The 23,936-nt window shown below is 40.8% G+C and overlaps 2 protein-coding genes across 2 annotated transcripts; both read right to left on the reverse strand.

The window, feature by feature from the left end:
* Positions 1-85: 85 nt before the first annotated feature.
* On the reverse strand, positions 86-7,802 carry supv3l1 (SUV3-like helicase). Its single transcript, XM_034116109.1, has 16 exons — positions 7,385-7,802; positions 6,610-6,687; positions 5,968-6,075; positions 5,754-5,868; positions 4,906-5,074; positions 4,550-4,661; positions 4,234-4,311; positions 3,667-3,758; positions 3,372-3,552; positions 2,928-3,021; positions 2,675-2,794; positions 2,468-2,567; positions 2,278-2,358; positions 1,942-2,118; positions 1,494-1,642; positions 86-1,178 (listed from the first exon to the last, which is right to left on the reverse strand). The coding sequence occupies exons 1-16, from the start codon at positions 7,647-7,649 to the stop codon at positions 764-766; spliced, it is 2,334 nt and encodes a 777-aa protein (XP_033972000.1). The 5' UTR covers positions 7,650-7,802; the 3' UTR covers positions 86-763.
* An 8,250-nt stretch (positions 7,803-16,052) lies between these two features.
* vps26a (VPS26, retromer complex component A) lies at positions 16,053-23,239 on the reverse strand. Its single transcript, XM_034116614.1, has 9 exons — positions 23,078-23,239; positions 21,576-21,725; positions 21,080-21,155; positions 20,513-20,669; positions 19,979-20,143; positions 19,753-19,859; positions 19,481-19,582; positions 18,756-18,865; positions 16,053-18,552 (listed from the first exon to the last, which is right to left on the reverse strand). The coding sequence occupies exons 1-9, from the start codon at positions 23,078-23,080 to the stop codon at positions 18,439-18,441; spliced, it is 984 nt and encodes a 327-aa protein (XP_033972505.1). The 5' UTR covers positions 23,081-23,239; the 3' UTR covers positions 16,053-18,438.
* Between the last annotated feature and the right edge of the window lie 697 nt (positions 23,240-23,936).

The raw sequence follows: 23,936 nt of genomic DNA on the forward strand, positions 1-23,936 counted from the left end.
ATATACATTTTTAAATTGACTAATGTTTTCATCTTAAATATAGAAAAGATATGGCATTTCATCTGTATATGGACACTTACAGGGCTGCACTCAATATACATTTATTTCAGATTAGTTTCACCGCTCAAATAGGTTGCATACATACTCACGCCGTTCCGAGGGTTCACATTTTAGTTTACAGATCGAAATAAATCAAAAGTAACGTTTTGCAGACCTGCATAACACACACAGTCACACAGTGCATGTTAAAATGTTTCTTGGTCACAATTGCTTCTCAAAGAGCATTACGACACCAAGTGACTCTCCATTAAAACATCGTGGTAAACAATGTTGTCAGCTTCCAGTTGTGGGCCGATAGCTCAGGCAGGACATCACATCTCCCACATTAATGCGTGACAACAGGTACGTTTCTTCTGCGCTAAATCCAAATAATGAAATCCAAAATGTGGTCAGTAAAGTCTGTTGTTGGGTAATTAGACAGTTTTGAATGATCTTCCACTGTGATGTATTTTAATCTCCCAGTGAAAAGGGAGAATACAATGACAGCTTTTATATGGGTAAATGTAAGCAAAACATGTAATTACCCATTAATCTGGTGTCCAGACCAAATTACTATGAATATACACCGGTCTTGTCAAGCTACATTTGCATGTTTAATAGCTTTAATGATACCTCCAGGGCAGAAAAACATGATTTATTTGAATCAAACCTCCAGATATTATCCAAGGCTCGTATCGATTATCCCTCTCGTCTGTTTTTTTCACTACTTCTTCCTTTTATTTTTCACCACGGGGAGTGCGCTCTGATTGGGGACTTCCTGCTTTTTATTTTTTGACCACTCCTTCTCCAGCTGCCGGAGCAAAAGAGGAGTCAACAGCCCTTCTCTCACCAGACGACAAGCCAGAGAGCTGTCCATCAGTTCTTCCACAGGGCCTCTTTCAGCTCTTTTATTGGTCTTATTGGTCACATCGGTCACATCGGTCACATTAGCAGCGCTGGCACTTCCACTAATAGCACCCTTTTGTCCCTGCCTGCTGCCCGGGGGGGCGGTGATGGAGGAGTTGGTGGCTCGGATGAGAAGGGTGATGTTTCGGACGCCCTGTCTTATGATGTCATCAAGCTCCTGCTGGGATTCCCGAACCATTGCCGTGTCTGGGAACATGTCCATGAAACGGTAGCTACAGAGACAGACAGAAATCTTTATTAAGAAAGGACCAAGCATGAAAAAAATCAAAGAGGCTTTATGCCAGATTTAGCTATTAGCTAATATCCATCTGCAGCCTCTGGGCACGTTTTAAGAACAGCTAGAGCATATTCCAATGTTTAATGGCTGTAAATATAAAAACTGATTGTTAATATTGTGAATATAATGCTGATGTGAAATCTAACTAAGATTCTCACTAAACATGATTCAGTCAAACGTCAACTGCCCATAATGATCTAATTAAAATGACAGGCACAAGAGGTGGAAATACTTTAAAACACTGCGTTACCTTAACCAGAGGTACAGATCGAACACATCGTGAACAGCTTCCAGGTGAATGAGGTCTTTTATGTTTTTGGGTGCAGACAGAGGCCAGCTGACGTGGCGAGAGACCCAGTTGTACGTGAGCGGCTCATCCCGACTGAACTGACGGGCAAACTGAAAGAGAAACAAGAACCAGATCAGAGGGACGACGCTGTAGGATTCTATGAAAAGCTTAAGACAAGCAAATGGAAGGAAATATGTTGAAACTAAGACACTAGTTTTAATGTCTATCAATTTAGGTGATTTAATTGTGTATCACGATATCTCGATATATGAACTAATTGTGATAAGATGTTATTCTAAGAGGATATATTACCATATAGATTAATCGCCCAGCCCTAATCGTAAAATGGCTTGTCCCCCTCAATTGACCTCCTTTAATCTCCTGTATGTTTTCTTCCACTCATCCTTACCTTTAGGAAGGAGGTGCATACAAAAGGTTGTTTCTTGTTGATGGGAGCAGTGCAGAAGACGTAGCGTGCCCTGAGGTTGAGTGGGATGTGCTGAATCATATCAGCCAGGAACTTGAAGTCGTCAATGTTGCAGACAAAATACATGCCGCCCACCTGAGACAGGCTGACAAAAATGTCCTGCAAGGCAAAGGAGAAGTATCAGTTTTTGAGAAAAAGGCTACAGTGTGCAAGTAATAAACCAAACCACAAAAACAAAACATAACCAATTCTAGATAGCAATTTTTATTTGTCACAAAATGTCAGAGAATAAATATATGAAAAGATGGAAATACTCACGACAAGGTTGGACAGGGTAGCATCAGGCAGATGATACGCAAACATTTCTATCTGCTCTGCTGTAGGATGCAGACCTGCAGTCTGAGACAGAGGAGAGATGATTTCATCCATCAAAATCCATACTTTTTGATTATTTATTTTATGGGTTTACCGAAAGAAAACAAGTGTGTGTTTGTGTGTGAATCATCACCTCAATGGGCTCTACAGAGCGGCTGAGGATCTCTTTGAGAACAGGCAGGTCGACTCTGTGCATGGTGGTAACTTGTCCCTCTTGGTATACGGAGGCGAATCTAAGAAATGTGTTTAAAAAAGGACATGAGTTTAAAAAAGCCCTTGATAGAAACTTGTTTAATAATCTAGAAACTTTTCCAACACTACAAGTGGAATTGAGACTGACCTCCCTGCGCGTCCAGCTATCTGCAGAGCTTGTGACGTGCTGATGGTGTCCATCCGTTTCTCCCCTTTCTCGTTTACATTAGGCTTTATTAGACTGTAGAAGATGATACGTCTTATACTCCTGGAGAAAGAAGAGAAGAAAGGTGGACCAAAGGATAATCAGTATAGTTATTGTCATTTACTTGATAGTCAAATTAATTGTTGTTGTTGTTCTTTTCTGGTTAAATAAAGATGAATAAAATGATAGTACTTACAGGTTAAGGCCCATGCCAATAGCATCTGTAGCAACCAGTATCTTGCAGGGGTCATCAGGGTCATTGAACTTCTTGGCTTGTGACAGCTTGGTGCCTGTAAATCACAGAAAAGAGTCTTTAGCACACATTTACAGAAGTCACACAACCAGCTAAAATACTGGTTGGTAGAGTGCATGCATGACATAAATGTTGCATTTCTTTGATTTTCAGGTTGTTTCTGGACACATTTTGGGTTCAAGCTGCAGCCAAATAACAGAAACGGTACACCACTTTCAGGCAGATGCTCCATGGATGGAAGAGCACATTCATAAAAGGTTCTTCTTTACGTTTACAGCTACCCCTTTGTCATCAAAAGATGTTTTGTCCTTACACACAAACATACATCTACCTATAAGTCCTTCTAAAAAACACCCTTATTCACACCGGACGAGAAGCAGAACTCACCTGGAGGTAGGCTCCCATAAATGACAGCACATTCCAGTCCTCTGGCCTCAATCTGTCTGCTTATGGAGTAGATGTCATTTTTACTGAAGCAGACAATGCAGTCTCCTGGTCTCAAGTTGTTTAATGACTCCACAGCATGATCCAAGATTTCAAATGGAGTTAAACGCTTGTAGGTGTTGACCTGAAGAGCGAGAGGAAGAAAGAGGTTACAAAAAGACAATGATTAAAAAAAGAAAACAGTGAGTAACATCAGTGACCTCCTCACTTTCTGCCGTTCTAAATGTTACAGCCGTACCTCCACCTCCTCTCCAGTGGTGAACATCAGCTCTCTGATAAACTGAATGGCTGAAGGTTCCCCACACACATGGATCTCCTCTGCACAGAGACCTGCACAAATACAAAGAACATGTCAGCTGCCAAACTCGGAAACATCAAATTCAAAGCAAATCATGCTAAATGAGTTTACAAGACGTTAGAGATGTATCTATTTTGCCTAAAATCTTGCATTTGTAGGCATGTGTCGTAATGTGACAAAACAAGGTATTTATTCTTTCATTGATTAATTATAGTTACATTTGTAAATAAACTGAACGGTACAAGAAAGTTTAAGTGTGTGTGTGTGTGTGTGTGTGTGTGTGTGTGTGTGTGTGTGTGTGTGTGTGTGTGTGTGTGTGTGTGTGTGTGTGTGTGTGTGTGTGTGTGTGTGTGTGTGTGTGTGTGTGTGTGTGTGTGTGTGTGTGTGTGTGTGTGTGTGTGTGTGTGTGTGTGTGTGTGTGTGTGTGTGTGTGTGTGTGTGTGTGTGTGTGTGTGTGTGTGTGTGTGTGTGTGTGTGTGTGTGTGTGTGTGTGTGTGTGTTACAAACCCAGTAGTGCTCTGGTCCAGGCCCAGCCTCTGGAAGGATCTCTGATCATCTGAATTTCATCAATTACAGCAACTTCATCTATAAAGAGATACACAAAACATGAATTCAATGTGAACTACATTTTTAAAGACAAAGGTAAGTTTCTTTTATTTGTTGTGATTACTGGGGATGAATTTGAAAAGAGACAGCACTTCACCATTCATTTTTAAATAGCTGATACAATCTGATAAGTTACAATTCAATGTCCAATAGAGAAATGTTGAGTTTTATTGTATGCTATTAAACTAAAAGGTTTGTATGTATAGGGTTTACTCACAAGGTGTGGTGACACTGCACATCTCAATGGTACAGGCCACGTGAGCAGATGCCTGACCATCGGGGTCCATGAAGCTCCTCTCCTCTCCAGTGACCAGGTCACAAGACACACCCTGCAAATACACACACACAAACAAATAAACTCATGGGGCAATAGTCAACAATATGGTGTGGTGAGAAGGAGATTAAAGATGACTTCTTCACAGAGATGGAAAATGGAAGACACAGGATCGACCGTTAGATACAAACTTGCTTTAATATGAAGTAGTACCCACTAAGACCTAAAAAGATTGATGTGTAAAAACAATGGTGTTTTGCTTTAAACCAAAGAGATGACAGAAGAAGACAAATACGTACTGCATTGTTGCTCTTTTCAAAGATCTCGTGGGCCAGTAGTTTCAGGGGGCCGCAGTAAACTCCAGACTTGGCGGTCAGGTAGCGCTGGATGGCCTGGTAGGTTTTACCGCTGTTAGTGGGACCAGCATGGAAAATCACTTTCCTCTGGATAGCACGAGCATCAGGGTACCTGATTAAACAGACATACACAAAAGGACTGTAACCACAAAGTAACACAGTGCAAGTTAAGACACACACATTCAGATGGTGAATAAAAGCTAGTAGAGTAGAGTGGAGGAGTTTAGACGTTAAGTAGACGTATTGAAATGTCTTAACTCCAAGATGCATTTCGATGCAGAGGACAATTAAAAAATTAGGACATAAATAGAATTTAGTGTTGCGCTTGTATATCTCAACTGATCAAAGATGAAGACTCTCTGCATTCAACTCTCGGCAGTCTGTCAACTATTTGCTCTTACTCTCAAAATAAGTTAATCTGTTTTCACAATGTTAGGCTGAAAACATTGAAATATAAAGAAGGTGTAAGACATTGTAGAAGAGCTGAATGTCCACTAGCCGTGATGCTAATATATGAAGTGCAATGAAAGCTTGTGGCGTAGAATGCCTTAAGCCTTCAGGAAGTGTCCTATGTTAGAGCTGATATGTGACAACCATTGTTTTGTCTGGCATTGAAAAGGGATTTCAGATTTGTCTGACTGAGTAAATCAGAACATTTGGGATGCCCTTCATTGAGATGCACTGAGAATCATTGACAGGTGAACTTTAATCAAGTCCAATTGTGAGGCCAGTGAAGATGTACACCTGCAGATATCAGATGTATAAAGAACAGTCGTCTCTGTAATACGCACCAGCTGGCAGGAACTCTGAGGTCTGAGATCTTCCTCAGGTCGTCCATACAGTCCAGCATAGGAAAGATTTGCTTGGCATGACGCATAAAGTACGGATAGATGTCATCAACATGACCTGGAGAACAGAAATTAAGTTATTTAAAGTTTCAATGTAATTGATCAAAATTATCTATTGACAAACTCTATTTTGAGGTTTTATTAAACGTGAACACACCTGATCCGGAGCAGATGTCACTGAGGATGATGTGCAGATCGGCAGGAAGGAACATCGTTTCCAGAACATGCTTCCTGAAGCTAATGAAGCCCTGGTGGAACAGACGAGCTGTACAGACAAACACACACATAAAATGATCACCACACATAGCATGCTGTTAGATTTCTGTCCATATCACTTCGACTTCAGCATTTTCAAACTTCACAAAATCTTTTGTTTGGTCGCCATTGTCCGTAGGTTAGTATTGTGTATGTTTATACGTGCAATCTGCATGTGTACTAAAGCCATGGGTACATTTATTTACCTTTACTATGTAAGATCTGTATCTGCGGAGGAGTTACTTGACAGATTCCAGAACACATTTCCTAACAGGGACTATACAGTATAGTGTATTATATCATAGGACCAAGGCAGCTGCAGTTAACGAGGCCAGCTGCTACAGCTGCTGTTCAGCAACAGCTGGATCTCAGAGATGATGACGATTGACTCAAATGTGTGACCAGCAATTTGCCTTCTAGTAAACCATTCACATGCACACATAAGACAACAAGCCATCATTCATGTACAGTATTGCCCTTTCAAGTAATGTGTTACATCAGACGTTTTTTTAAAACAAAGTATGAACAACTTATTATTTCTTACCATCAAGGCCATGGTCTGCTGCCAGCTTCTGCATCTCCATCTTCTTATAAAACCGGTTCAGAACTTTCAGCAGTTCAGCTGAATTAGAGAAACACAATTAAGACAATTAGTTTGATGTCTATTATTACAAGAAAGCTAATAAAAAAAAATACACACGGTGTTCAAAATACACATCTGAGGCATCTAAAGATAGCAAAAGCACAAAAAAACAACCACTTAACTTTTACATACTTTACTTAGTGCACACTGATATAGTTATTATATTATTTATTCATTATGCATATATTTACAACATTCATGTTTCCATCACTTTAATAATATAGTTCACAATATTCTCAAATGTAACGTCTCCTAATACAATTTGTATTACATTAGTGGGGATTAAGGTGTGCAATACTGAGTACCACAACCTTACATTGGGCTTTGTGTTCATTATATATATTTTAGGCCTATTATTTTATGTATTTCTCATTTTACTTTCCACTTTCTTGAACATATTTAATGAGCATTTTAGTTATTGTTCTCTATAATTTCACTTGAAACGTATGCTCATTTGGCACTTAAGTAAACTATACTTTATTCATGCAGTTTGCATTTGCAATACTGTGTACACATATTAACATATTTTAGGCCTGATATTGGATGTACGTCTCATTTCACTTTTCACTTTCTCAAACATATTTAATGGGCATTGTTGGAGTCAGCCTGAGATACAAGATCTTCACAGCCTCCGATCGCTTCACTGTGTTAGTAGTGGTGCACGTTTTGTACTCACTTCTATCGAGGGGCTGTGTCAGCTCCACCCCCACATCCCCATCCTCCGAGGCGCCAGCCTTCAGAGATACCGGGACAAATAGAGAGGTGTCAGGGGGATTTGAAGAAAAGCTGTCAGATGAAACTGTTCTGCTGGAAACCACAGAGCCATCCTGGTGTTGTCTGTGCAACAAAGCATAGCCAGAAGACACAGGACAACGGGCAGCCCGGGGGATAATGTGCCGCTGAAGCCGAGAAAACAAGTGCAAACACCGGTTAGCTGACATCGCTGCGAGTCGCTTTTACCCCGGTTGTTAGCACCTTCTGCGGGCTATGTGCAAAATGTGTGCTACTGTCTCTCCATGGTGTTTATCAGGTTTAAATATGTGGATTATATCACACCAGAAACTTCACGCTGCACCAGAGGACGGTCAACACTCTTCCTGCTTACACGTGGGAAAGGACCCGTCGCGATTTAGCTGCCCACAAATGTGCCTGTGTTGCGTTTTGACCAGAGCATGATTTTGATTCAAAACACAATAAAAACTACTTGCTTAAATGAGCCAATACTGTTTAAAATGGATGAAATAACTTGTCATGATTTTTCCGTTTGACATTGTGAAGAAAATGACGCATTTTTAAACAGGCCATTTATATGACTTCTATATAGTGTAAACCTAAAATCGTATATGCAATAGTGATGGGAATTCCGGCTCTTCTTGGTGAGCCGGATCATTTGGCTCGGCTCACCAAGAAGAGCCGGCTCTTTCGGCTCCCAAACGGCTCTTCAGTTTACCACATATTATACCTTTTATAATTCAATCAAATGTAGCCCTGTTTTGACTAATGATTTATATGTGTACACATATCACTTAAATTATTCAATACATCCTTTGTACTGAAGTATTCAAAAGTAAAAATTACATGTTTAATATCAATTATTTGCTGCATGTGGCCAATTGTTTTCATTGCATTTACAGACCCTTGTATCTCTCTGATACCACCCAATGAATGCACAGACTTGCTTGTAGAACCACGCTACACAAAGCTGATAGCAACACCTATAAAAACGTAAACATAGACATTTAAAAAAAGGGGCTACTGTATCGACATTTTAAAATTATATTTAAAGAAAAGGCCCTGACAAAACAGCAGGGCTCTATTTCAGTATTAACTATAGAAAAAAAGACAGCAACAGCTGACATCAAATCTTTGCTGAGCCCAAGGATAATCATAAATAAATAACATAGTGAAAATAAATATATTGCAATGCTCAGTACAGCAGCATCCAACCGTCTCTAATCATAAAAAAACATAATACAAATAAATGTATTGCAATGCTCAAAACAGCAGCATCCAACAGTCTCTAATCCTTGGATATGACATGCCACTGCATGCATGCACGGAGCAGCTGTAGCGCGGAGATCATCATATCATTCTGTCTTGTATTACTTAACAAAAAATAACAAAAACAAAAAAACGGCTCGTTCGCGGGCGCGAGCCGGCTCCCGTCGTTCATTTAAAAGAGCCGGCTCTTTGAGCCGGCTCGTTCGCGACCGACACATCACTAATATGCAACAGATATTATTCCTCTGCTAAATGTCCCGCTTTCTTTTTACTTTGAGTAAATATAGAAAAGGCTGATACCAAACCAAACTGTAAAAATACTCAACCCACGTTAAAATCCACCACTCAAATCCTTAGTAAAAGTATTTTAGTACGTATCAGAAAAAGGTATTTAAAGTATGAAAGTAAAAGAGGAAAAAGCAGGAAAATGTTGACTGTCAGTGTTGTAATATCTACATATGATGGTGATGATTTGGATAAGTATTGCTGCTATATTAATGTGACCTTGAGTGTCCTTGTAAACGGAAAAGCGACAAAATCATTGTTCCTTTTTTAAAGTAAACGGAATTTTCCGTTTAAGCAACAGGAATTTTTTGTTTGTTTAATTTTTTAGCTTATTAAAGGTGGGGTAGGTAATTTTGGAGAAACCAGCTCGAGTGCGCTAAAATTTGAAAATACACAGCCGGGAAAAATCTGCCACTTCCTTACAGAGCCCCTCCTCCAACACACACGAACGCGCACATGACCAATGAGGGCACGAGATAAGTCTGTGCACAGATGGAAGGCTGACAGGCAGGTAGGCCATCCAGTTATTTTAGCCGGGCCGGTGTCAGTACCATGGGTGTTTCTCAATCGCGAGTACGCTTGCTTGGTAGCACATGTCTGCCGAGCATCTTGCTTCAGAAGCGAGTCAAGAATACTTCCTGGCATTCGGAAAACAAAGGGTGTTTCTCAATCGCGAGTACGCTTGCTTGGTAGCACATGTCTGCCGAGCATCTTGCTTCAGAAGCGAGTCAAGAATACTTCCTGGCATTCGGAAAACGAAGTGTGGAACAGGCTAGCAAGTGTGCAGGTGTGCGTCATATGAGAGGCCCCGCCTTACATCTTCCGCCACAGATTTGGGGAAATTGGTCCGTGCGCAAAGCATTGTGGGGATTTTAAGTCCGCGAAGTCTACTCATGTGCAGACTCGATATTTCTCCAAACGGAGTACGCCGAGCTCGGTAGATTTCCAAGTATACTGGAGATTGGAACAGTACTTCGGCGGCACTCGATGACGTAGTATGCTTGAAATAGTGGCTCTGAAGCAGCTTTACTCGCGATTGAGAAACACCCAAAGAGTGGAACAGGCTAGCAAGTGTGCAGGTGTGCGTCATATGAGAGGCCCCGCCTTACATCTTCCGCCACAGATTTGGGGAAATTGGTCCGTGCGCAAAGCATTGTGGGGATTTTAAGACCGCGGAGTCTACTCATGTGCAGCCTCGATATTTCTCCAAACGGAGTACGCCGGGCTCTGTAGATTTCCAAGTATGCTGGACATTGGAACAGTACTTCGGCGGCACTCGATGACTTAGTATGCTTGAAATAGTGGCTCTGCAGCAGCTTTACTCGCGATTGAGAAACACCCCATATGTGTTCGCCCTACCATATGTGTTCGGGGTCCGTCGCTTACCAATGACGTCGCGCATTGTGATTGGCTGTACGGTAATCGTAGTAATCAGCAGAGAACCGCTTCAACACGTGTATTTCGGTGTATTCACGGCATTCATTTTGTTATTCTACAGTATTGTTGTTTTATAGTTATTTGTTAATGTAACCCAATTTGTGTTCTTTGAAATTGAAAAGAATATCGCATTGTGTTTGTTACTTTCGTTGCAGTTGTATATCATATATGTCTTAATAAGTGTAATTTGGCTTGGCTTCCTATTTATGGACATGCTTTTATTTTGAAGGAGAGTTAGCGCAGTTGACAGGAAGTTGTTGTTGCTTTGGAAACAACGTGACGGAGATTAACGGAGAAAAGTAATATCTTGTAGTGATCACTAATTAACTGGGTTACATAATTCACTCATGGAACTACAGGTTGGGGGTATTGTTCCGCACGGACACAAATGTTGACTGTACCTCCTGTGTACTTACTGCGTGTGTCCTCCCTTTCGCTTTCTCTTCTCTTCCCGGGCTGCGACCCGACAGCATGTCCATTTCTGCTGCTCAATAAAGCGAGATTTGCACCTTCGATGCACCGCCTCCGACTCCCTTCTCTCGGCACTACATTGGTGACCCCGACGTGATGTCTCGCGAAGGTTCCGAGACTGAACCGAACACTGTTTTTCTCGGAATGCCGGAGACGCTCGCCATTTCCACGGCTTTTCGGCACTGGGGGACAGCAAGCCTTCCATGGAGCCGATACACAACCATGCCTGGTTTATTCGGGACATGCGGCTGCATGTCCAGCTGGCGACTAGCAGCTAGCGGCTAACGACATCCGACTGTTTTTTTTTTTGTGGTGCCGGAGAGGAGGTTCGATCAAGTCTGGTCGGCCTCGTGTGGATCCTCTCGCTTTTTCGCCCACCTGTTTTTGTTCGTGGACAGGACGACCCTTTTGAGCTTTTTCTGGTGCCTGAGAGGAGGTTCGACCATGTCTGGTCGGCCTCGTGTGGACCCTCTCGCTTTTCCACCACCTCGACGGTGGCTTCGGACATCGCCCATGCCTTCTTCGGCCCGTGGGTGGCGCGCTTCTGGACCCCGTCTCGCTTCGACTCTACGGTTTCGGCCGTCGCCCATGCCTTCATCGGCCCGTGGGTGGCGCGCTTCGGGACCCTGTCTGGCCTCTTCCCTCGCCTCGGCGGTTTCGGACGTCGCCCATGCCTTCATCGGCCCGTGGGTGGCGTGCTTCGGGACCCTGCCTGGCCTCACCTCTAACCGCGGCTCACGGTTTGCCTCGACGGCGGCTTCGGACGGCGCCCCGTCTGGCCTCCCCTGTCCACGGCTCTCTCCTCCCGGGGACACGGCTCCTTCCTCCCGAGGACTTCGTACCCGCCGCCGCTGTGCCTTCGCCTGCGGCCGGGCAGCGCTCCTCCCTGCTGGGGACCACCGGGATATTCACGCCTGTCCCCACGTCGCAACACAGCGACCCTGCTTGCTGCGGCCCCCTGACGACGGCCCGTTCCGGCCCGCCCCCCACCCCCCACCCCCCGGTGGGGATGCCCTCGCCCTCGTTGGGGCCCCTACCCTCTCCTGCGGCCCCCTTCCGACAGCCCGTTCCATGGCTCGGCCCTCGCCGGCGGCCCCGCGAGGATTGTGTCCATGGTTGAATTCTGGGGGGGCTTGTGTAGTGATCACTAATTAACTGGGTTACATAATTCACTCATGGAACTACAGGTTGGGGGTATTGTTCCGCACGGACACAAATGTTGACTGTACCTCCTGTGTACTTACTGCATGTCCTCCCTTTCGCTTTCTCTTCTCTTCCCGGGCTGCGACCCGACAGCATGTCCATTTCTGCTGCTCAATAAAGCGAGATTTGCACCTTCGATGCACCGCCTCCGACTCCCTTCTCTCGGCACTACAATCTACATATAAAGACGGAGAAAGTTAACGATAACGTTTATGGTTAAGTGTTAGCACCCCCCGAAGAGGCACAAGCTCTTACGTTGATATTGGAGATTTCAATAAATTCAATTTGAAAAAGAAACGGGGAAAAAACAAACAAAACGAATATCCGAATAACGAAATTGAAACCCGAACAAACTCCAGTGTTAGAATTCCATAATTCCATATTTATAAATAAAATGACATGCGAATAACATTTTCTTGGCTGTGGACTTGTACTCTACATAATTATGTTGAGCTCATGGTAATCTAATTCAATAAACAATAACTGCAATGAACAGATAGCATTTTCTGACTCGTAAAATGATTGGATATGGTGTAATTTGGTAAATGATTCTGTGTTGAAAAATATATATCTTTAAAAACTGCGTTGGTGTATTAGGGCGGGCCATACTATTTCTTTTTGTAAATCGATCGAGAGGGGTGTTCAAATACCGTATTTTGGTGTGTAGAACACAAATCTATTTAGATGCTTTTATTTTGAAGTTGTTGCTATGGAAACAACATGACGGAGAAAAAAGTAATATCTTCTACATATAATAACGGACAAAGTAAAGAATGAAGTGTATGTTTAAATGTTAGCACCCCCCGAAGAGGCTCAAGCTCTTACGTTGAGTCTGGAGTTTCAATACATTCGGAATTTGACCGTGTAAAATGTCCTCTTGGGTTACCGTACAGCCAATGCGTGACGTCATTGGTAGGCGCAACGGACCCCGAACACATCTGGTAGGCCGTGGGTGTTTCTCAGGGTGTTTCTCAATCGCGAGTAAAGCTGCTTCAGAGCCACTATTTCAAGCATACTACGTCATCGAGTGCCGCCGAAGTACTGTTCCAATCTCCAGTATACTTGGAAATCTACCGAGCCCGGCGTACTCCGTTTGGAGAAATATCGAGTGTGCACATGAGTAGACTTCGCGGTCTTAAAATCCCCACAATGCTTTGCGCACGGACCAATTTCCCCAAATCTGTGGCGGAAGATGTAAGGCGGGGCCTCTCATATGACGCACACCTGCACACTTGCTAGCGTGTTCCTCTCTTTGTTTTCCGAATGTCAGGAAGTATTCTTGACTCGCTTCTGAAGCAAGATGCTCGGCAGACATGTGCTACCAAGCAAGCGTACTCGCGATTGAGAAACACCCTCAATCGTGAGTAAAGCTGCTTCAGAGCCACTATTTCAAGCATACTACGTCATCGAGTGCCGCCGAAGTACTGTTCCAATCTCCAGTATACTTGGAAATCTACCGAGCCCGGCGTACTCCGTTTGGAGAAATATCGAGTGTGCACATGAGTAGACTTCGCGGTCTTAAAATCCCCACAATGCTTTGCGCACGGACCAATTTCCCCAAATCTGTGGCGGAAGATGTAAGGCGGGGCCTCTTATATGACGCACACCTGCACACTTGCTAGCGTGTTCCTCTCTTTGTTTTCCGAATGTCAGGAAGTATTCTTGACTCGCTTCTGAAGCAAGATGCTCGGCAGACATGTGCTACCAAGCAAGCGTGCGATTGAGAAACACCACGTGTCACTACCCGATCCGTCCACCTGCCCGATCGGTACTGCGCATGTGCGAGATGGTCCGCCATATTGCACAACTCCGTACGGCAACCCAACTAGGACACTCACACACACACACATAATATATTTATTGTTGTGCCTTTTTATTTGCTCGTATTATGATGGGATATGGTTTAATTTAGTAAATGGTTGTGCGTTGTGTGTGAAAAATGTATATCTCTAAAAAGTGTGTTGGTGTATGATCACATTTGTATATGAAAATGTCTGAAGTTAATAAATACATTCTCAGTGTTTAAGTCAATCACTGACGATGCTTACGATATCATAAAATCTAAGTGTTAATGATTGTCAGTAGAGATGGGATGGCAGAAGGTGCTATATATATATATAATTCCAAAGCTGGTAAAGACCTTTCAAATTTAGCAATAATAGTCATATAAGAAAAGTACTGATCTAATAACAGAGATTTGTTCTTGAATCAACTTTTTTATGGAAAATGTTTTATGTAATTTTATTTCATTTTAAATAAAATGAAAGACATTCACAGTTAATGTAATTAGATATACATTATTAATGCCATACATTTTTAAATGTAATTAGATATACATTATTAATGCCATACATTTTTGCATAAATATTTATTCAGTATGATAGCTGTCTAACAGAAGTTAAATCCATTTCTCACTTATTCTGACAATGTACTTAACCCCAAATAAAAGAACCCAATACAAATAGTTGTTAAATAATAGTGAAGTCACGTTGTAATAACAATAACTCATCTCTCTCGGTTTTTTTAGTTTTCTTTGTGTGCTTTGCCAAAAGCCACTGTGTCAAATGTCCTAGTTGGGTTGCCGTACGGAGTTGTGCAATATGGCGGACCATCTCGCACATGCGCAGTACCGATCGGGCAGGTGGACGGATCGGGTAGTGACAGGCCGAACACATAATATGGTACCTACACCGGCTAAAATGATTGGTCGTGCTTTTTACAGTATACAGCTTCCACAGATGACATTTTTTAATGGATTTTTTGTCAAAGCACTTTGATATTCATTGCTATCGGGATGTTAAGAGCATTCCATGTAATATAACAAAAAGTGTATCTCGAGCCGGTTTCTCAAACTTACCTACCCCACCTTTAAATGGCCAGGTTAATTGTTTATTTTATTTTTAATGTATGGATTCTTTGCTTTTATACAAATGTAAAAATAATAAACAATCCATGCATTACAAATAAAATAAACAATCCATACATTAAAAAAAGTATAACAAATCAAAATAAACAATCCATACATTAGAAAATAATTCAAATACAATAAACCATCCCTACATTAAAACAAGAAGTATTGCAGTCGCTTTGCTGTTTACTGGTTTACGAAAGACAAACAATTGATACGAAGGTACACAGACTCATGAGGGTTTAGAATTGTTTATTATGTCTATTTAGGTCAAAGTTGTTTATGTTGTTAATCAAAAAAATGAACAGAAAACTGAACAGAAAACGTATAAAACTGATAGAACGTCCGGTAATTGTAATGGAGTTAACAGAACAATATTAGCCTCTTGGTTGTAGTGGAGTATAAAGTAGCAAGAACGGAAATACTCAAGAAGAATACTAAGTATTTGAAATGTGTAGGTAGTACAGAACAAAAGGAAGGGGCAGATTTTTTTCGGCTGCGTACTTTCAAATTCTAGCGCACTCGAGCTGGTTTCTCCATTCTTACCTACCCTACCTTTAAGTACAGAACTGGAGTGAATGCACTTATTTATATTTCAGCAGCCTTAAAGCCAAATCTATAGAAATGCTGACTTCAATGATTGACCACACCACCCACACACCACTAAACTCTTCCTGTCAAAGTTTCAGTTGTGTGACTACTTTGTGCAAATTTCCATCAGCTGTCTATAAAAAAACAATATTCACAATAAGGTTTGTGAATCAGCAAACAAATAGTCTCTCTGAAAGCTCTTATTGCACTTTCCCAGGGTGGTCATCCGAAACAAATAAAAAAAGGTGGATTTGGAACAATAATAATAATAATCAAACTGAATGTGTGACAGCAGGATATGCAGGCTGTGAGTATTTTACACACAGTTGTCAATCTGGATATACAGTTGGAATTATTTGTACGAAACATATTGAGACTTTTCTGTAAACAAAGAACTGAACTCTTGTGACCATGTTTTTTTTATAAAGAAAGAGTGTTGTTCTAAAGCTATTCTGTATAAATTTGCTTTATTCACGATTTATTTTGGCTATATATTTGGGTTTGGTGTATATACACATTATACACACACACACACACACACACATCAATGACATGATTAGACATTGTGTAAAGATTAACATGCAGTAGAAGACACGGGCAGAGAGTTTTGGCATTGAAGTGTTTCTTCATTACCTTTGAAGGCATTTAAACAAACCCTGCCTGTACAGTGTTTTTAGAAAGACTACAGATATGTCTGAAAGGCTGAATAAAAGTGTAACCTGCAAATAAATCACACTGTTTCCACACAAAAGAAAATAACAAATACATCTGAACAGAAGATGTTAGTGTTCAGAGTTTTATGAAATGAAACATGTGACAGCATGACTTGCACATGTAAGAGACAAAAAGCAACAAAATATTGTACTTATTCAATCAAGTAGTGATATATAAATGACAGCATCATGTCCATTATAGACACAGGGGATCTCTGAGGTGGAGTTGCCCTTGAGTAATGTTGAGCTTCAGCTTCCATGCCCCCTTTTAACAAAGTTAAGCATCAAAGGGGAAAGTGCAAAACTGGCCACAGTTCAGAGCTTAAGAGCCAATTTAACCTACACACAAACCGGTAACACCACAGTTTGTGTGTCTTTAAAGCAAGACCTAAACTCCCAGTCTGAGCGTCACAGTGGAATAATGTTGGATTTTACAGTAAAGCGATGCAGCATCCCTTCCAGTGCTTATCAGACGACATTTTTTTAACATTAGTATTCTACTTATACCAAACCAGCAATCACAAATTGACAGTAAATCTAGCATCATTTCATTTTTGAATCATTTAAGCTCATGCGGCGATAACATGAACATTTTATTCAGATACAAGTAGCCAGACAACTTCCTCCAGCATTTTAAGCTTTGAATTTAAGATGCTAAAGAAAATATAAGTCCTGCATTGACGGACGTGAGTCAGCTGTCACCAGCCCTGACACAGGAACTTATAAAAAGGTGTACACTTTCAAATGACCTATAACCATATTTCATTACATTTTTTTATATTTTGCAATACAGTTTAAGTTTTGATATATCTCTTTATATTTCTTCTTCCACCCCAATCATTTGGAGGTACTGGCATGTCATTTGTACTGATCATAGCACTGACATCTTGGGGAAAAAATAAATCTTATTTTTTTTGTAAGTGAGTGAACCAACTCATAATAACTTAGGAAAGACAAACTAAAAATGTTTTTCTATTCTTCAAGATGAATGATAAATAAACAGCACGTGTAATATCAAACTAAGGCTTGTGCCAGAGAATGATTATCAGTGAAAACAGCATTAAATATTTATAATAACATGAGACTAAAATGTATTGAAGTTAAGAGTCTTTGTCAAGCAGTGGATTTAAATCGATGTTGCTTTTAGAGCTGCAACGATTAGTGAATTGATTTGCAAATCGACTGTTTTGATGGCAGATCTCTTGTTTTATCTATTAAAAACTGAGCCTTCACAGTGTTCCTCTCCAGTACGTGATTGTAAAATGAATGTTTTTGGACTCCTGGTCAGACAAAACGAGACATTTGTCGATGTCACCTCTGGCTTTCGGAAATTGTTTTTCACTTTTAAATGACATTTTAAGAGATTTATCAAGAATGTGCGGAACCAAATGATTAGGTGCAGCTCTGAATGATTTCCATTTCACTTTATGGTTTTTGGAAGTAAAGGACATTGAAATGATACAGATATTTGAATTTTCACTAAATAGCTGGAAGATTAAATATATGTCTACATGGACATGTGTTGCAATACACAGACATTTGCATGGAAGAAACCGCCTGTTGACTGTTGCAACACATTTAACAACAACTGGGGAAATCTTGTTATCAACTTGTAGCTTAGCCTCATGTCCTTCGTTCAGACATGACATGAACTGTGCGGTCCAAATATGCAAACAAAAAAGCTCCTGTTGCAGTAGAAAGGGATAAACGATGTTGTAGTCATCTGTGAGCCATCCCCTCTTTGCTCATGTTTTATTTTGCAATCAACAAACGGAGGCTTTATGGCTTCGCTCGTCTGAGACACCAGGATCAAATCGGTTGTCTCACTATTCCTTCCTCGTTTGCACTCTTGCCTTGACATTGAGCTTTCAGCCTTCTTGGATTGTATGCTTGTGTGTCGGTATGCAAGTGTTTCAGTCCGGGGGAGAGTGGGGGGGGGGGGGCAGACAGCTCACATCTGAAGCTTTAAAGTGGTGATGTGGATGTCTGAAGGTATGTTGTGTGTATTCATGTATACAATTCTCAGTCCAGGGAGATAGTGTGGTAGCTCTCACACCTCTGGCTGTTCAGCAGTGAAGAGTTGGTGTGTGTCTGTGTGTGTTTTCAGTTCATAGCGCCACCTCACATCTCCGGCTGCTCAGCGCTCACTGGCTGGGTGCGGGGCTCAGGAGACTCGTAGCGCTGGAAGTTCTTTTTTCTAATCTTCTCTGGAGCTTTTCTCCACAAAACAATCTCCTAAGCACAGAAGCAGAAGAACAAATGCATGAATGAAAAATCAGAGACTACAGAGAGTTTAAATTAATGAAGGGCTGCCTGTCACGATATCACAATATTGTGACAAAAATTATTATTGACAAACGTATAACCGTTTCATCTATATGAAGTTTGTAAAAAATATTAATAAAGCTATCGGTCAAGTGCAAGTGGAAGTGTGTTACCTGTTGTTTGAAGTATCTTCTGTCCTCTTCATCCACTAGTACCAGATTGAGGAAGTAGCGTACAGAGAACTTCTTGTTGACATCCCTCATGGTAGGTGTCAAGTCGTATCCTTTGGAGGAAACAGAAGATGTAATCAATGATTCATCTGCACAAATGAATTCATTAAATATCAGCTTTTAAATCTGGAGATGATTTAAACATGAGGATATAGGTGAAAAACCAAGCCTAGAATGTATTTAATGTTACTGATACAAGAGTGCTGTTATGGGACATCAGTTCAGAGCGCAAAAAGGGGGTCAAGAACAGGCTCAAGCTATTGGTTGGTTGAAGCGTTGTCCCCGCAGCACAACTGTTCGATGCCAACCTGCCTGGAGGCCGCTCTCCAAGGAGGAACACGGACAGGCGGTTATAAGCCCGAGCAACAATGGCTGCTAGCGCTCCTTCAGGAAAAACATGCACAAAAATAAATAAATAACGGTCCTACTCTGACCCGAATTAAGTGCCTCCCTTCGAAAAAAATGTAACCTTAAATATCAGAAATATATAATATAAAAATATGTTTCATGACTAGTTAAGGATACTTAAGGAACGCGAATGTGATACGCTGGTGTTCAATGTTTAATAAGATCGAAATTAACACTACGATAAGCCTACGTACGATATGCCTGAAATTCGGTTTCACTTTTAGGCAGGACATAGGGGAAGACAAGAGAAGAGATCTTACCTGCCAGAAACAGTCTAATGGGAATTGATTCTCCTTTAACTGGAGCCCCATCCATGATTTCATACTTTGCGACCGTCTCTGTCTCTGTGGTAGTACTGGGACCTTTGGGACAAAAAACAAGAGTTTATAGACAGTGAAGTAGAGCAGAGAAGATGAACTACATTGTTCAGATTTATGCTACTATTAATAATATTATTATATATTAGTGCATACCAGCCATATGTCTGACCTGTGTTAGTTTCATTTTACACGTGGCTACACTGGCTTCTTACCTATGCCAGTTATCTCCTTCTTGATGAGCTGTAGCTCCATGTGTTGGATCTTGATCCTGACCAGCAGGAAGTAGATCTTCCCAACAATCACGTCCTTAAGGTGGTATCTGACAAAGATACACAGCAAGAGAAGCTGCTTTAACTGACTTTCGGCCAGGTCTTATTTGGATTGACTGTGGAAACAATAAAGACTTCTCCAGGAGAGTTAAAGCGAAATTAGTCTTACTTGGATTTATTGTATTCAAACTCAATGTGCAGACAGTCTTCTATGCCGACCTCCATCTTGATCGAGTTGTTGACGTCTGGGTATGTGGCCAACTGGTGGACAATCAGCTCGTACTCCTTCACTAAGTCAGACAGACGACGGACTATTGTCACCCTGAGGAAATACCTGTGAGAAGAGGACAAAGACAAAGCAAGCTTTAAGAGTTAGAATGAACATCCAAAGATATCAATCATTTATATTTTGGAGGGGGGAAAAAAAGCAGATGCGAGTCTTTTCCTTCTCCTTAATGTGTGGACTCATGTTTTGACATGTACTGATGATTACAAATGGGTCAGAATGTGGCTGTTTCTGTACATTATCAATAATATAGGCTCTGTAGGTTTTGAAAATGTTTGGATTGAAAAAAAAGCTGTGCAGCCGCCAATGTTGATTTTTTTATTGAAATGTCAGCGTTATGAATGAAGCCTTAAACAATTTGGGACAAACATATGATAATAAAACCATGCGTTAACTCAAACTGTGTAATAAATATACCTTAGCCTGACATTGGCTCCAGTATAGGTCTCATACGGCTTCTCCACCTGCATGAACTCAAAGTCGTAGCTCCTGTTCTGGGCGAGCTCTCCAGGTAGAGCCAACTCTTTCACCAAGTCCACAAACTCATGGGTGTTGCTCTTATCAGAGAACAGCTCTGTAATACAGCACAGTGGATGTATAGGGATGGTGTGTAATTCAAGACAGTTCAAACACACTGAATAAAGTTGAATACAGTAGTTTAGTTTAAAACCCATGCTCTTTAAAACACTGCTCTCATTACCCTCCTTCTCCTGCAAAAGTTGAAGGAGGGTTCAGCTTTACTACAGCAGGCGGCACATGACGACCACATGCTCCGTTAAACCTTTTAGCCACATGAGAACGCCAGCTGGTGACATGCCCTTTTCCAGTTATAAAACTAAAGCACTCATTTAGCATTTCAAATACTTCATAGAACTAATTGCATAAGATAAGTTGGAGGTTATATGTCAGCACCACCATACTAACTTTAGACATTACAAATCTCCATTCAATGAACACATCATGCAGCACTTCAAACACACTCACCTATCTGTCCAACAAACTCGATGCGGATGCCTTGGTGCTCCAGACGTTTTCCTCCCTGCTTCACATTTAGATTCACCTGGAGAGGTATCATACGAGTTGAAAGAGAGTCATCTTAAGAATATCCAGTAAGGGCAACATCTCTCTGACAGGAGCCAACCAGTTATTACTTACTACTGGATTCACCTTTACTCAATTCAGTTGTTACATCAGCTGATACATTTGAGTATCTTAGACATACATGTTTCACTGTCTCCCAAGTCTGATCAAATCTTGCACAAACATAAAATGATCTTTAATTTCCCACTTGGCTCATTTAAAGAGAGGATCCCAGAATAAACTGCGTTAGCCCAGAAGTCCATTTGGTGGTGACTGAGCAATGTAAACTAATAAATACATTGACAGCAGAGTTCAACCATACTTCCCCATGTGTATTAATGCCTAATGAACCTTGTGAAAGTTGGTATCTCTGTGTATAAAAAATATAAACTGAGTTTACCTTGCCAGACACAGACTCTCCGTCGTAGAACAGGTAGTGTTTCTCCACTTTCCCTTCTTCTGTCTTCAACTCGGCTGTTTTTCTGTTCTCTGCATCGTTCAGCAGGACGTCGATCTCACATACCGGCCCAAACAAACCTCCTAGGAAACTCTGAAAACATCAAACATTTAAAAAGGTGTGTCAGTATACTATGTTGACTAAGTCTTTATTCAGAGTAAATTAGGAAGTACTTGGACAGAAGAAAACGTTTCCTTCAGAAAAGCATGAACTGAACAGTTTTAAGGCAAAATAACAGTCGATATCTTTGAGTTTAAATGTCAAGATTCATTATAAGTGGTGTAGGCAACAAGCCAAAACAGGTCAACAACGCAAAACAGAAAACACTAATTCATAGAAAGACTGGACAATCTCTGTTCCCCTGATTTTATCAAAGAGACTGAATAAAACTTCAGTCACAGGTTGCTTTGTAGTTAACAGCAAACTGAGGCTATTGGGGTTTGTAAAAACATTTCTATTAACTCTGATCGATTACAATGGTATGTAGCTTTTTGCAATAATCACTAACAAGACCACAACTGATTAGGTAACATTTATACGAGAGTATACATGTGTGCACAAGAATGGGACTGATTCATGTGTTCTAGTCCGAAGTAGTAATCTTATACATCCCACACAGCGACTCCCTATCTGTTATTTGCACACCAACTCAATCACTTATCATCAGCTGCACAGCCACATTACTCTCCTCTGAGCTGGCACAAAGTCACTAACACATGCTTCAGCATGCAGCAAATCTGAAGGACTCAGCCCAATCATCACGATATCAGGAGAGACCAAACACTGTCTGCACACGAGTGGGATTCTTTCAATTCATTAAATCCCGTAAACGAATGCATAGATCATATAGAAAATACTAGTATAAACTCCAAAATCAACATTATGAGCAACACAGGAGCAACCATGATAAATATAGCAACAGTGCATCAAAGTCAGTGGGCGTCAACTTGTATTTGTCCTTTACTAATTGAACGAATCAATCAACGCTTTTCCAACCATCATATCATGTTAACAATAAAACATTAGGAATTTCAAGAGTTGTCTCTCTTATCAAATATGCTTGTGATATACGGTAGAATTTCTCATTACCCTTCGCAAAATAAGAACGTTAGCTACCATTGACATTTCCCTAAGCTTCATGGCAGCGCTAGATTACAAACAATGACAAGATAACGAATTGCTGAATTTAGAAAACAACTCTTTTGGTGCTGTCATCGTTAACCAAAGCTGCTGGGCCGTTAGCTCACTAGCCAAAACATAATTGAGAAAGCAGAGGCGGCCTGATGCTAACTCCACCACCCAGCTAGCTTTCCTGTCCGGTTTTAAATGTTAAAAAGCTGCTGTCAAGTAAAACTGGGGGTCAGTTTAAATGCAGTTTTTTATTAATAAATACCCCAGGTTATTTCAGTGTAGTCCGAACAACTGAGGTTTGTTTTCACACTCACCATCTTGGCTGTCTCGACAGTTGAAGCTAACAGCTAGCCTCGCTCCGTGTAGCCAGTCTTTGAACCAGGAGGTAGTACCGAGGCGTACCGTCATGTGACCCGGGTCATGTGTGTGTTGTCCGTGGGGAGGGAGCTAAAAATCTCCCCTGGGATACAGTCACAGGGCAGGGTGGAGAACCAGACACACTACTCATAGTAATGACAGTAAATAGTGTTTATGGGAAATTTCCATACTTTCCATTTATGGGAAATGTCCATACTTATAAGAAGAGATAGACTGACTTCAAACTACATTTTGGACACTTCTACCAAACTTCAGCATTATGACAAAAAAAATTGACCAACATTTTATCAGAATTGTTATCACATTTTGTTATAATTTATTTTTTCTTTTCATGTTATTATTAACTTGTTCATGTTTTACTTTGTATTCATATCCGTGGTGTGAACAGTATGCTGTATGTATTCCATATTTTATTCCTTTTTATTCCATATGTAAATACTGTTATATATTTTACCATATTTTTTATTATTTCTTAATATGTTTCTAGTTCTCTACCTGTGTTTTTAATTCTTGTTTTACTTTTATGTATGCACCACGACACCAAGTCAAATTCCTCGTACGTGTAAACCTACCTGGTAATAAACCTGTTTCTGATTCTGATTCTAATATGTTGTCTTGCATAAAAAACCACTCATGTGCTGTAGTAAAGTACAAGGTACTCACCATCATTTTGGTTATTCAAAATGTGTGACTATGTACTGAGTATTTTTATTTATTTTGCAGGTGAAATTAATTATGTCAGTGCTCTCTAGTGGACAAACTAATGAAACTATATTACATTTATATTCATTTATT

The sequence above is a fragment of the Trematomus bernacchii genome, unplaced genomic scaffold (assembly GCF_902827165.1).
Source record: "Trematomus bernacchii unplaced genomic scaffold, fTreBer1.1, whole genome shotgun sequence".
Taxonomy (NCBI): domain Eukaryota; kingdom Metazoa; phylum Chordata; class Actinopteri; order Perciformes; family Nototheniidae; genus Trematomus; species Trematomus bernacchii.